General features: G+C 34.3%; 1 protein-coding gene across 1 annotated transcript in view; it reads left to right on the plus strand.

The window, feature by feature from the left end:
* ASPH (aspartate beta-hydroxylase) overlaps positions 1 to 15,542 on the plus strand; it is a gene marked incomplete at both ends in the record, with an annotated part of 107,232 nt that overhangs the window by 39,006 nt on the left and 52,684 nt on the right. Inside the window, 11 exons of the mRNA XM_080364128.1 lie at positions 286 to 372; positions 1,924 to 1,998; positions 2,587 to 2,748; positions 3,786 to 3,845; positions 5,352 to 5,408; positions 5,922 to 5,966; positions 6,676 to 6,711; positions 8,295 to 8,333; positions 9,075 to 9,119; positions 10,577 to 10,624; positions 11,604 to 11,648. Of these exons, the coding sequence (XP_080220254.1) occupies positions 286 to 372; positions 1,924 to 1,998; positions 2,587 to 2,748; positions 3,786 to 3,845; positions 5,352 to 5,408; positions 5,922 to 5,966; positions 6,676 to 6,711; positions 8,295 to 8,333; positions 9,075 to 9,119; positions 10,577 to 10,624; positions 11,604 to 11,648 (699 nt within the window). The remainder of the gene's footprint in view (positions 1 to 285; positions 373 to 1,923; positions 1,999 to 2,586; positions 2,749 to 3,785; positions 3,846 to 5,351; positions 5,409 to 5,921; positions 5,967 to 6,675; positions 6,712 to 8,294; positions 8,334 to 9,074; positions 9,120 to 10,576; positions 10,625 to 11,603; positions 11,649 to 15,542) is intronic.

The following is a 15,542-nucleotide window of genomic DNA, read 5'->3' on the forward strand; positions in this document are numbered from 1 at the left end:
AGTGATTTGTTCATTTACTTTGAAGAAAAGGCAAGTGCTTAAATTTCTGTCCCTTTTTTCCCCCCTCATCTGTTTGTCTTCAAAACATATTTGTTTACTATCTGAATACACTTTAGTCTTTGTATATATCACTGTATATCAGGACAGCCCTGTAATTGTGATTAATTGTTTGAATGCATTTTGGAGAGATTAATGTCCGTTAATTTAATTGAAACAACTTTCTTAGTTGATAATTGAATCAGATCAAAAAGAGCATTAAGTTAACTTTATAACTGAAAAATGCAGGCCTTAAAGAAAGATCTGTCCCAGCACAGCCACCATCACCAGAATCTGAGACCATCCCAGCTGCTGAGAAGTCGTATGTTGAATCAGGTAAGGCCACTCATATACCAGACATGAAATAAAAGACATGATGCTTCATTTGAATTATAGTTCTGTTTCCTTAGCATACAAACTTACTATGTCATTTCTTCAGGTAGAAAACTAAATCTTTCATTGCTTTTATGTGTTGCTTATCCACTACAGCTTATTTAATGGGAATTACTGTTCATAACTTTATATAAATCACTGACTATGAAACATTTGTAATTTAAATGTACAGAAGAAACTCTTGTCAGCTCTCATGGTTACCATTGGAACCATATCACATCAGAATAACTTTCTGCTGATGTACAGTTTTAGTTTTGATATATATGCAACAGTATACCCAGTCAGAATAACAGCAGATTCTCCACCTTAAAAAAACAAAAAAACAAAAAAACAAACAAAAAAAACACCTACAAAAAAACCCCCACCAAAACCATACAAAACCAACAACCACCAACTTTATAAGATTAATCAAATATCCACTTTTCTGGTAAAACCAATAGTATATCATAAATACAATACAGCTTTTTGTGTTAAAAAATAATTTAAATATTTTAAAAGCCCCATAAATATTAGTAAAATGTATTAAGTTCAGGAGGAATTCAAGAAAAAATAGTTTACACACCAGATTTCAGATCTGTGATTTGCATTTTGGTGTTATTCGGAGAGTACATATTTTTTCCAGTTCCATTACGAGGTTTATCTTACTTGGTGTTTATGTGAACCTAACACAATTACTCACAAAAGTGAAGCATATGGTCAATAAAATGGAATATAGAATTTGTTTTAAGACTTGCATAACTTTTCTTAAGTTATCATTTACAAAATGTATCAAGTTAAGATGTCATTTAGATTTTTTTTCCCCCATAACTGGTACCATTTTGGATCTTTAGAAAATGCAACTGTGATTTGGTTTCGTGCTGTGGAATTTTTCAATGTTAATTTCAGGACATTTATATGAAGTCAACACTTCATACAAATTCCTGTTATGTCCTGGACTTGTGTGTTAGATGACAGTTACTTATTCCTGAAATCAGTTTGTGATTTATTCTGCTATGAATTTCCAGGAGAAGACCTTGATATTGTAATGTTACTGTCGGTTTTCCCTGTTCATAAATCCAACAAAACCCTATTTGTGCAAGTGGCATTTTGTTGTCAAATATGACATGCTAGTGCTGCTGCCCTAATTGTAGGAAAATGGATGAAAGTGTGATTAAAATAATTCCTTAGAAGGTAATTCTTGGTTTGAATAGATAACTGAAGTTATTAATGTTACTGGCGCTGAGTAAAAGATACATGCTGAAATCCAGTGTAGATAAATTCTTCCAATTCCTCTTCAGAATGAATCTGATGTGATTGATGCAATACTGGAGAGTAAGCAAAACAGGATTGTTTTTGTAATTGTGTGAGTTGCAGATGTTCACCATGTCAATCTCTATGGAACTTTATGGAATGGAATAAGAACTTTGTGAATGCTACTAAAAGCTGCCAGCCTTGAGCTAGTATTTCGGCTTTGCCTTTTGCACTTACTTTCACTGCTATTTATAATCCTTTTAGAGCACAAGAACGCTGATGTAGAATTGGAAGAGGAAATTCAGTCTGTTCTTCGTGAAGGTCTCCATTCCCAGCCCGGTAATGCATTAACTCTTAAAAATCACTGAAGAACTTATAAATACTGCCGTGGGCTAGATGAATCTGAGAGTCTGGTTTTGGTATGCAGAATGTCCCTGTTCATTGCAGGGGGTTGATCTAAATGACCTTTGAAAGTCTCTTTCAAATCAAACTGTTCTACGATCCTATGATTCTTCTTTTGCCTACAGAAAACATTTTAATCAGCTAATTTGTTATTTTCAAGAAAATTCAAAAGGTTCAGTTACCAAATCCTGAAACTGTGGCCTCCTACCCAGATGTGTTTTGTAGCAATAGCCCAGATCAGTCAGTTGAGGAGAAACTTGTTCAAAATACTTCATAGAGAACAATAATGGGTAATCAGAGATGGTTTTATTGTGGTTTTCTCCGTGATCAAAGGTGGCATTGGCAAGTCAGTGCAGATACTTTGAGGTTATACTTCTGGAAGGTACAGACAAGTGGTCTGTGTCCTTCTCCATCTCCTTTGGGGACTAGTTGAAAAACACAAAGACTGTACTGAAGACTGAATATTTGCTGGTAATAGAATTTACCAAAGAGTATATGTTCTCTAACAGTCTGTGTGATTTTTAGGAGAGAGACAAGAAGATGTAGATGAAAGTATACATGACCAGTGGCAAGTGAAAGAAGAAAAACATGGAGAAACTTCTGAAGCTCCTACAACAGATGACTTGCTCAGAGAATTAGAGAACGAAATTCCAGAAGCATATGAGACACCAGACTCAGTTCCAAAAGGTATCTGAATGACTAAATATATTGAAAATTATATTTTGTCAAAAATAAGAACAGACAAATAGAAATATGCTGCATTAAAAACTTGACTCTTAATTTCTGCTTACAATAGAGACCTAGCTAATGTCAACAACAAAAAATAGTATTTAGCAAATAAATATTTTTAAAACCAAAATGGGATATTTTAATGCCATGTATTTTGGAATGTAGGTAACTTTATATTATTCTTTAGAATGGAACAAATTAATCTGTGCTTCAGCTGTGTGTATCTCCCCCAATATTTGTATGGAGTTTGATTCTGGGCTTGATAGTTTATTAAACTAAATTTTAAGAGTTTATTAGCACAACCTTTTTTAGTCAGACTTATTCTCCCTCTACTTTCCTTCTAATGTGGCTCTTGAAGAGAATGTTACACATGTGACTATATTGCAAATCCTGCTTAAAACATAACATCTTATAAAGAAGTTGCTCATATCCTGTTTCCTTGAGCCATTGACAGGATGATAAAAATTGTTTATAATCAAACAATTTAGGGGAAATATTTCTCCAAAGCGACCTTGTATCTTTTGTATTCATCCACAGTGCAAGTTAAAGTAGGGGAATAGATAAGATATTCAAATTCAAGATACTTTAAATCTTTAAAATTACTTTTAGGAAGGCAATGTGAATATTTTCTACTTTTTTTTTTACATTTACACGGAAATATCTTTGGAGAATGAATTGTTTATTTTATTTTTTAGCAAATGTGTAGAGAGTTTGTGTGTATACACATTCTCAGTACTATATTCCAGAATAAAATTATAAATTTTATTCTTTCGATCTATATACATGTTTTGCTGGGATTAGAATCACAGGATGTTAGGGATTGGAAGGAACCTCAAAAGATCATCTAATCCAATCCCCCTGCTGGAGGGAATTTGCTTAGAATTTCTGCTTATAAATTTGACCTTATTCTTACATAATATTCTGTTATAGGGTTTGCTTTGTCATGTATTGATTTAAAAAAATTAAAAATTTGTAAATACATTTTTGTTTCTCAGATGCTGATGTTTTGGCAGATGATGTTGGAGCAGTGGAGAGTGAACCATATGAAGCTCCAGGTATAATTTTGTTTTTCAAACTGGGTAATATTGCTTTTCTGCCTAAATGTAGCAAATTATATGAGAAAGCAAAATAGAAGATGTTAGACTAGTTTAGTAATACATAATTTTGAAAATGTTTTTTACTCCAAACAACTGTTCTTGATTGTTTTGGATGTTTTTACTCTGAGATTACTGCATCATACTTACTATTGAAAAAGGTTGTTAAAAAAGAGAGGATGATAGGTATGAAAACTTCACTTGGGTTTGTGCAAAAACTTCATTTTTACTTTTTTACGCACTTCTGGCTGTTGCGTATGATTAGGATCTGGATAGGAAAGAGACCTGTGGTTGTACAGTCTAAGAAAGTGAGAATGAGATTTATTGGTTATATTACTGTATTCTTAGAGTCTACAAAGCTGCATTTCTGCTTTCTTGTTATTCTTGCCATTAATCAGAAGGTTGTGTTCTCACATGGAACCCGTCACCTTTCAGAAGCACCCAGTTTCCTTTCCTTCAGGTCTGTTTGGTTTTTTGAGACCCTTTATACTATCAGAGAGCGAATCGGCACCAAAGATGAATTCTGAACTATCTTTGCACTGTCTTTCTGCACACCCTAATTCATCTTCAAAGTATTTGTGCAATTTTGCCTGGACTAAACCAGTTAGCTTATAGTCATCTTCATGTTGGGCATCAGCCCATCTTTCCCATTATGAAGAAACAATAGGTGGATATTACAGTTTTCCTCCTATCTGATAAGAATTTTCTTGTGGACGCTAATAATGCTTCTTTATAGTATGGGCAGCCTCTTCCATTTGCTGATTTCTGTTTGGACTAGGCTTCTAATCTTTGGTTCAGTGTTAGTTCTGGACTTAACAATCTTGCTTGGTGTCAAATAAGACAGAAGAATAATTTTATTTGCTTGATATAGCTAAAACTGCTTATTCCTATCATTGTGAGAGATTTGTCAGATGTATCATACCAAGTATATTAATAACATTGTAAGGAATTGTAGTCACAGAGGAAAATAATCCATATATTTAGCTTTGCAATGAAAAAAAGTAAATTGCTCTAAATCTGTGATGCCAGAACCAAATGTACATTTTTCTCAAGGTCTCATTTCTGGCTCTTGTCTTCTCTAGATCATCACCAGTAATCCTCATGCAAATTAGTAAAGAAGCTACTTCAGAACTTTGAGTATAGGGGAAGATTACATTCTTTTTATTATTCATATTAGAAGAACTATTAAAATATTCATGGAGACTCATGGCTCTTGTGGGTCTAGTTTTCATACTGAAGTTATAACAGAAGACTAGAAGAGAGGGTGACCCAACACCTTCCATTAGAATCCCATGTGTCAAGTTGCAAGTGGCTGTCTGTAAGATTTGAATTTGTCAGTTTTCAACTAGGCAGCTACACTTTGCTATTGATAGACATATTGTGGATGTAAGCAAAAGTAATGGAGCATTAAAAGTATTTAATCTTTTTAATTTTAAAAATACTTCTTTTTTCGTACTTAATTTACAGTTTCATATGAATACGATATGGATGTGGAAAAGATAGTAAGTGAACCAGAAGCTCCAGGTTTGTAAATTTTCAGATTATAATATAAACACTTATACTTTTTTAAACGTGCTTCAAAGTAACGTGTCATGTTGAATGTGTAGTCACAGTTTTATTTTCAAAGAGTTTTTCAGGTAGTCTCAAATAAACCTGATATTTGCAGCTGTGTTGCTGTTAGAGTTGTGAACACAATGCTTCACAAATCCAATTCAAAAATACTTACATAAATATCTTTTTCTGTCAGGAGTTTTGCAGTGTAATCAGTAGATTGTCAAAGAGATACTTGTATTCTGATTTTAAGCCTAAATACAAATATGCATGAACATATTGTATTGTATGACTTATAGTGTAGCTCCTGGATATGCTTTACAATCTAGCTGTCACTTTCAAATAAAACAATGTAGTATTAACTCAGTATGTTTAATTCTCTTATTCTTGAGCTAAATATATGACCTTTTTGACTTCTCTGGTGCTATTTAGCTGTTGTATGAAAATTTGATTAGAATATTAAATATTAAATATTTGTATTTTAAGGTGACTCCGAGTTAATGCCAGAAGATTCTATTGAACATTACACAGGTACAGTCCAAAATCATATCTCTTTTTATTGAGTTCTGTTGAATTTTGGCCACAAACCAAGACAAAAAAAAAAACCCCTCAAAACATTGGAGCTTACAGATAGCATCAGTTCCTTAGTATGTTATTAGATCTGTATTTTTATTAACATTCTGAAAAAACGCAAAGACCTACATGAAAACTGCTTTTCTGTAATATCATTGAAATGGGCAGAATAACATTTTGTGGGTTAAATTTCCAGGATGTTTGTATTTTAAATAGCATAGAAATGTTTCTGTGGATAAAAATAATGTGAATTTGCCAAAGACGTTGAAGTTAGTGGTATCAGGAAAAAAAGTAATTTTTTTTTTTTAAATGGAATCAAGCAATAACAAGCCGATTCCAAAATTCCTCTGTAGATGTTTGCTGTATATAGAAACAATTTACAAATATTTCCATTCTGAATTGTAGGAATTTGTAGATGAGTTCATGAACTGTGTAAGAAAAGCCAACTGATAGCGCTTTGTCTTTTTGAAGTCTGTCTTGTGATACCAGAAAATGATTCAGTTCTTTTCACAAGATCTCTTGGAAACCTTCACCTTTGAACTCATATTAACTTTAATACAGTATAAAATAGTGTCATTTTCAATATCTTTTTTGAATAAACTTCACACTGTATTGTGTATATTTATTGTCTTAAAATTCCATGAATAATTTTTTTTTCTTTAAACAGAAGATAAGGTGCACGACGATTATAACGAAGACCATGGTATGACAACTATTATATTTAGTGAAATGACTGTATTGGTGACTTTCATTAATATGAAAATGCAATTACTTTGTCTTAAAATTTTCCATCCTGTCTCATTACTTTGCAAGTTCTCAGTTAAGGGTGTTGTTGGTTTTTTGTTTGTTTCATGTTCAAACCCCCTTTGTATATAAGCAATCAGTCAGTCTTTAACACTGCAACGAGTGTAGACTGTGTGTATAGGTTGTATTCCCATACTGATCGTCTTTGTCATACTTGGTGCTTATGTGGCACAAGAATGTCAAAGACTTTGTATACACTTTTTTTAGGGCAAGTCAGCTGGGGTTCATCGCATCTGTATAGCTCAGTGTTAACTTGTCAGCTGGTCCATAACTACCACTTGCTTTAGTTTAATTTTATTTAGTTTAATTGAATTCACTCATGATTGCTGAGACCAAATCGAAGAGTAGACAAGAAGACTAGTGGTCACAGGCTTGAAACTAAGGTTTGTGGTTGTGATTCCTTCTGTGAGATTCCTCTGAGGATTACCATTCTTCAGAAAAGCTAAGCACATCTTTGAAGCACTCTTGTTTCTTGGCCGTGTTTAAGTAATCTGAGCAAAGGACAGAAGTTCTTCCAAATATTTGAGATGGAAAACCTTGAGGTTCATTCTTTATCACCAGGAAGGAAATTCTGACATCTGCCTTTGGGACAGAAGTCAAAATCCCATTGAAGGACTTTCAGTGGCCCAAAGATGTATGCAGCCCTTAGTCCATGTCTTTCTCAGCCTGCAGAAATTATTTGCCTCAGCTCTGATGCCCTTGACAAAATGTAACTCGGAATACAGGAGCTCGGTTACTGTACACAACTTTCAGTAGTCCTATGAAGAGTTTTGTACAGTTTGTACTAGTGCAACTACAGAAACAAGGCAAGTTTGAGATTTCGATTACAAATTTAGAGTTCTGAATATTTTTTTTTTTAAAGAATATACTGTACAAACTTTTTTGTTAAAGGAACTGAGTTGGAGCCAAGTGACTATTAGTGCCTTTTAAGAAAAAACACTTAAAACCAGAAAGATTTTATTTAAAAAAAAATCTTATGGAAATAACCTTTTTTGGATGAGGGTTAGTACTTGTTAAGGTAATAAAAACTGAACTTCTTTAGTTCTAAAATTCACAATAAATGTATATTGAAAATTCAGACAATTAATGGGTAGCATTTTGTCTGTTTTCAGATGTTACCTAAAGTAAAATGATGATTATTCTTGATTTCCTTCTTCTGCAGAGTTACAAAAATTAGAATGGCTCTTTACTCAAAGATTAGGAGTGTAGCTGAATTGTACAGAATAATAGCTTTATTGTCATTGTTTTTGTTATTTCATCTATGTAGACAGAAATGGTATTTTTTGGTATGTTTTATGCTTAGAATTTCTACTGCAAGCTCCAGTAAGGGTTCATATGTCTATTCAGGCTTCAAACTAGAGAAAGTCTTTGAGAGCTTTGTATTTATCACTAAATAAATTATCTGGATGCTTAACAAACAAATTTTTAGGATACTACATACATATCAACTACCCATGAACTTTATTTTTTTCTTTTTTGCAGAACCAAAGCATGAAGAACTGACTGAGACTCAAGATGCAGGTATATACACACATATGTGTGTATGTGGGATGTGTGTACGCTCCCTTACACATCCCCCCATGTGTATATGTATATTTTTATATATGGAACATATTAGAGAATCTTTGTTTCAAATGTAATTGAAGTAAAAATACCTCTAATGTAAATGTTATTGGAATATAAACAATATTCAAAATCAGAAAAATAGCTTAGTAAAGTTAAACCTTGCGTTTTATATCTTTAAATATGTAATTTTTGTGCTCTTCAGTCACAAAATATTGGCAATTATGGAAAACATACATTGCAGTCTGTGTAGTTATAAATTTAGGTTTTTGACCAATCTTTGCCATATTCAAAGAAAAAAAAATCTGTGGAATCTATAACTTAAGTTGAACTTGGTCATTGTCCTTCAGGAAGGAAAGTAGGACCCACTGGGGAATTGCATGTTTATACAAATAAAAAGGCTTTTAAAGTGGAAATGTATAGGCTTTTTTAGTTTGATTTTTAATTTGTCTAGCAGATGTAGTTGATGCTGCAAAAGATGAAAGTGGGTTACTGATTATGCTTAGACAGAAACAGGGAAGAAAATTCAAGAAGGAATTTATTTTTTTCCCCTCAAATTCCTTAAAGTTCCTGTTTGTTTATAGCAATATAGTGTTCACAGGGAAACATGTCTGCGTGCTATCTTCTTTTGTGTTGTATGTAAGTTTCATCAGTTGAGGGCTTGACTTTATTATTGCTCTGTATTAAATATTTTTGTAGCTGTTGAGGACCTTCTGGAGGAGATGAATGAAGCCACAGAACCAGGTATATATGTTGTAATTGTGATCTTAAAGTGTTTTGATGAAATAAATGCATTTTGAAATCCGATGGAAAAAAATAAACAAAAAAACCCAAAAAACCTCAACACCTAAAAAACCCAAAACAAAACAGCAACAACAAACAATAACCACCAAACAAACAAAACCCAAAACCTGGCTATACGCTTATTTCTTTTTGTATTTTTGTCTTATAGATTATATTATTGAAGATTTTGATAATGAAAAAGCATGAGTTTTTATAGTTTGTGAAAGAAAATGTTTTGTTTTGTTTTGTTTTTCTTCCATTTATATTTGTTGATATAAATAAAAAACAAAAAATGAAGCAGAGAAATAGACTATATAGAGTCATCTAGTTCCAACCCCCCTGCCATAGGCAGGGACACCTTCTACTAGACCAGGATTTGCAAAGCCTCATCTACCCTGGCCTTGAACACTTCCAGGGATGTGGCATCCACAACTTCTCTGGGCAACCTGTTCCAGTGTCTCACCACCCCCACTGTAAAAGAATTTCTTCCTTATGTCCAGTCTAAATCTACCTTATTTAAAACCATTGTCCGTTGTCCTGTCACTATAGGCCTTGGTAAAATGTCTCTCTTCAGCTTTCTTATAAGCCATTTTCATATACCTGAAGGCTTCTCTAAGATCTCCCTGGAGCCTTCTCTTCTCCAGGCTGAACAACCCCAGCTGTCTCAGCCCTTTTTCACAGGAGAGGTGTTCCAGCCCCATGGTCATTTTTGTTGACTTCTTCTGGTTCTGCTCTAACAGGAGCCAAGGACTCCAGAGCTGGACACAGGGCTCCAGGTGGGGTCTCACCAGGGCGGAGAACTTCATGATGTTGAACTTCATGATGTTCTTATGAAATGCTTAGAGTTTCAATTTGAAGAGAGCAGTATGTTAATTCTCACATGACTATTCAAAAAGATTAAGTTGTAAATTTTTGTTTGTTGTGCTGGTGTCAGGGAATTTTAAATGAGTCAAATGTAATGTGAAGATTTGCTCTGAGAAGCTGAAAATATCAGAAATGGTTTTTTTCAACTGTTAATTCAGTTGGCTAGAGAAAAATGATTGAAGCAGTCTAGTCTGAGCACAGTGTGTAGGATTTGATCCTGTATTTATTTAGGTTTTCCATTTTAAAAGTATTTCTAATATAATTGAATGGGGAAACAAACATTAGTTCACACAAATAACAATTGTAACCAAAATCACTTTGGGTGGGGACATAATAGCAATGCAATTCAATAACGAAGAGGAGCTCAACTTTTGGACGTAAAATACATGCAATACCTTTTTTCTACTCTTAAGAGCAGAAACCTAGTTGATTGTTTTATAGTTCAAGTCTTCCTTTTTCTTTAATACTAGTTCAGTTGATTTGCTGGTGAGGAATAAAAGCAAACTTATTAACATTCTGTGTGTAACTTTCAACATTTATTTTCTTTGTAACAGTAGAAAGTAAGCATACAGAAGAGGTGGCCACTGAACCAGAGGAATCAGGTTTGTATGTTATCTTTTGCATGAGTTTGCTACTTCAGAAAAATTAAAAAAAAAAAAAGATAAATTAATAGAATTCTGTGCTGCAGTAAAAATATATTTGTAACTTTTTCTGCAGCTTTCTTCTTTTAAAGACAAACATTAATTGTGCTGTTGTAATATAACATCTCTGCTTTTTTAATTATAATATTTTGATGACCTCAAGAGCACTCTTCCATTTTAGAAGCTGAATGTGCTCCCAGTTCCAAAAAACTTACAGCAATAAAAATGGCCGTATTAGGTCATGTGAAGCTCAAGGTTTCTTTGCTATACTCTGGTTTTCACCAGCCAGTCACTAGTGTGTACTCAGGAGAGAGGATTATATGTAAGAAATAAAGTGAAATGTCAGCATTGAGCACTTCATTTATGGACTTCCCAAGTCAGAAAATATATTTCCCTCTCCTTGATTTTTCTTATTGCCTACATGGTTATTATGAATTCTTTTTTTGGTGAGCCTGACTCCTTCCACGCATGAATAGGGAGCAATGTGCAACCTTCAGTCTGTTAGCAGTAACAGCACTTGGTGACATGTGGCATGTCTAATTTGAACATATAGATGGAATTAAAAAGAACTGAATTTTGAAATCTAATATTTCATGGTTACAGCTGGGAACATAATAAATATTTGGATGTTTTCTAAGCCCATACCATAGTAGCATGTGAAACTGTGGGAGATTGGTCATTCAGACAGTATAGTTTCAGAATTTTGATATATCACTTTGAAACTATGCAATCCTGCAATTTACTCATTGGCCTGCTTAAGTATCTATCTCTCCCCTGGAAAAATTCAGCTGAGGAAAATTTGCATCCCACTTCTGCAAAAGCAGTATTACGGAATAGTCTTGGCAGATTACTCTTTTGAGCATAAGGGGAAAAATGCAGCTTTTTGTAAATATTTAGAGAACTGTCCAGTTTCAATTGTTTGTACACTTTTGACTTACAGAAATGCCTGTTCAAGCTGAGGATTATTCAAATGATGATCTAGTGGGTAAGTTAAGTGTTCATTTATTTCCCCCCTCAAATGAAGCTATAGCTACATGGAAGTTTGCGAAGAAATTACTTTGTGGAGAGGAGTGAAGGGATATAATTATTGTTATTTAAAGCTGCTGCCTAGTTTTGAATCAATATTTTTTATCTTGTAGTGGATAAATGCTAGTAATAGTAACTGAATTATACAGAAGTGTTCCAAATAAAATTGAGCAGTTTTAATTTACAACTTCATTTTTAATTATTTTAGACAGAGCTGAATACTTTTGCTGCAAAGGGAAATATAAAAATTTCAGGTCTCGAAATATGTGTGTACTTCCTTTCTAGAGTATCTGGTGATGGATGGTGATACTGTCAGTTCTGTGTGCATCAGTCAGATCTGTTGGAGTCTGACTGTGACATGCTCTTTGGCCACCGATCTGGAAACAGGACTGTTTGTCATGCCAACTCATTTTTATTGACATAGTTGATTTTAAGAACATGAGTGCTTCCAGCTCTTCCATTTGTTGCCTGACAGAAGTAACATGGAGTTGAGCCAAAGCATTTTTAGAGTAGCTACATGGATTCTGGAGACGGCATATTGTTACATTTCATCTGCTTTTGGCGTTAATTGTTACAAGTTGCTAGTTTGTTCTTGTAACAAAGTAGTTGTGTTGAGTGAGGCACTGAGCTGTATCTCTGGGCAGTAAATCCCAGAAGCTGCAATCGAGGAGATGTGTTTTGGTCTGAGCAGCCTGATCACCTTTCTGGGTTGGTTGATCTTTGTGGTATGTGGAAGTTTTTAAGTGGTGTGTTGCCCAGGTAGTTCTATGGAGTTTTGCTTTTCCTTGTGGGAAATGAAAACTTGTATTTAACTCTTGGGCATGCCAGAAGTAGCCAGAGAAGTGGAAAAAAATGTGGGAGGCCTTTGTAGTTGCCAGGTACGGCTTGGAAGCATGGTTTAGTTCGTATTTTACATGCTGCATCTTAACTGAGGTGATTTGAAATGCTCATATCAACCTGTAACTTGTGCCCTCTGTGAGGTCTTTCCAAACTGTTTATCTTAACAGCCACATGGTATATTGAAATGTTTGAAGCCATACATGTTCATTAATAGATGCTGTATCTAAAAAGGTTTTGTTTCATAATGAATATGAAATATTTTCAACCAAAGCTTATAATCAGTGTAGGGACAAGCAGTGGTTGCCTTTGACAGCACAGGCAAGAAGTTCAGCAAAGGTCACGTTCAGTTGGGTTGTTGTTCTTTAAGTTGGAACTGTAGAGCAAGAAAAGATGTTTTCTCTCAGAAAAATGTTGCTGCTTAAAGTTAAAATAACAAAAGATCTTTACAGGACTACTGCAAAATTTCAACAGTAGATAATTCAACTGCATAGTGTCAGTTGTATTGATATGAGGATATTGAGACAATCTCTTGACATAAATATATTATTTTAAAACTAAATTCAGAATCCAAGTACTAACTTGAAATACTGAATTTTTGTTTTCATGGACGATATTTCTATTGCTTTTTGTGCTATAATTTATGGCTCAGTCCTGCAGCAGTAAATAAATTTTCTACCTTCTCCAAAATAAAAATATCTTCTTTGTATTGTACAGATGGTTTTCCTAATATTTCATTTAGAATCATAGAATCATTTGAGTTGGAAAAAAATCTTTAAGATCATCAAGTCCAGCTGCAAACCTAGCACTGCCAAGTCCACCGCTAAATTATGGTCTTAAGTGCCACATCTACGTGGTTTAAATACCTCGAGGAATGGTGACTCAACCACTTCCCTGGGCAGTCTGTTCCAATGCCTGACAATCCATTCCATGAATAAGCTTTTCCTCATATCCAATCGAAACCTCCCCTGGTGCAACTTGAGGCTGTTTCCTCTCATCCTATCACTTGGACTTGGCAGAAGAGGCCAACACCCTCCATGCTACAACCTCCTCTCAGGTAGTTGTAGACAGTGATGAGGTCTCCCCTCAGCCTCCTTTTCTCCAGACTAAACAGCCCCAGTTCCCTCAGCTGCTCCTCATCAGACTTGTGCTCCAGACCCCTCACCAGCTTCGTTGCCCTTCTCTGAACTCTCTCCAGCACCTCAGTGTCTTTCCTGTAGTGAGGGGCCCAAAACTGAACACAGGATTCGAGGTGGGGGCCTCACCAGCACTGATTGCTCCTTTGATTGCAGGTGGACTTTCAAATAAGGTGACAGAATTGAACCCAGTTGTCCACTCTCCTTTTATTGTATTGTGCTATGAAGAGAGTCCTTCCTGTTTTCAAACATTGTTAGCATAAAAAATAACTTGTTTTACCATGAAATAATATGTAATAGGTTTTCTTAGATTTTAACTTCTAATACTTTTTTTAGAATTTTTTTATTTTGTTTTTACCTTCAGTTGTTTTCGAAACTAGCACAACACGCTTTTTAAACCACAAGATTAGCCTTTAGGGTATGTTAGCTTTGTCCTGATATGTCTTGTGGCAATAAACAATGATACAGCACTGGAAAGAGTGAGTATTTTGTTTTTCCCCCCTCACAGGAAAAAGTGAGAGAATCAATCAAAATCTAGTCAGTTATTAAACACACAAATAACTTTTAGAAGTAGTTCCATGTCTGTGATTCTTCTTTTAGGAGGTAGCAAATTAATTTGATCAGCACAAAATCTGCAACAATATACCAACATACTTAAGAATCTTCAGTAATTTATGTGGTTGTGCAGCAACCACTTTGAAGGCAGACGAATCCTTGTTTATCACTTTTTTTAAGAAGCTTATTGTGTCAGCACATAAAGTAGAATTCAAATAGTTTCTCTAAAAATTGAGAACAGAAACAGGACATAAGTAAATTACCAGGAATAAAAATGTTACTGCTATTAAGTTACTGGGTTTTTAGGTGTTTTTACCTGCTTATTTTCGATGTGAAAATTTCAGTTTGAAGGCAACATTATTCTCACGTTTTCCTCTTGAAATGTGAATTTAACATTTACCAGGAATATTTTTTAATTCATGATGGAGGATTCAGTATGGTGGTGGTTGTTGTTGTCAGAGGTCTTTTCTCCTTTGTTCATGTGATTTCATTTCAACAGGTATACTAAACTGGTGTTTTCTGTTATTTTAGCAATAATAATATTAAAGTTCATTGTACTAGAGACAGTCAAGAGCTCTGTTTTGAATGGAGAACATCTATATACAGATATGCACTCTGAACATGTATTAAAACTGTATGTATGTAGTAAACATAACTCCAAGTAGTGTACAAGATATTCAGAAATATCAATAGTGAGTCCTTATTCTCAGGTAGTATAAATTCATGCAACTTCATTTGAAGTATGGTGACACCAGTTTGTATCAGGTTAGGAGCAGCTGTTTGATTTGAAACACAGGAACTTATTTGTTTTGGAAAGAAAACAGGAGATAGTTGAGAGGATGAAATTAACTGTGAGGAACATTCTGATGTTGCCAGCGAAGAAATCAGGTGTGGGATCTGAATATGTTGGAGTGCAAGTCAGGAGTTTTTTGCTGACTTCAGGACGTATCACACACAAAAGAATTACTAGACCACTGCATCTTTAGGTATCTGTATGTACTGTTTTCCAGTTTAAGTTTACATGTAAAATTATATCAATATTGCTTTCCAGCAGTAAGCTATTTTCATTAGTTATAGTCTCTGTTTTTGTAAACTAGTGCACTTGAGTGGTATGGTAGGCCAGCTTGAAATATTAATAATTTAGGATTTTTGACTAATCCTGTTTTACAGAGGCACATAAATTGCAGCAGTTGTGACTGAGTAGTACTTGTTGGAGACCTGTTTTAAGGGAGACATATTAGAGTTTTTTGGGATGCCTTTACTCTCTGTATTTGAATTTTGATCCCTCTTGTAATGTTCAGATTTAAAATACTTAAGGGTTGTTG

The sequence above is a fragment of the Nesoenas mayeri genome, assembly GCF_963082525.1.
Source record: "Nesoenas mayeri genome assembly, chromosome: 2".
In the NCBI taxonomy this organism is placed as follows: domain Eukaryota; kingdom Metazoa; phylum Chordata; class Aves; order Columbiformes; family Columbidae; genus Nesoenas; species Nesoenas mayeri.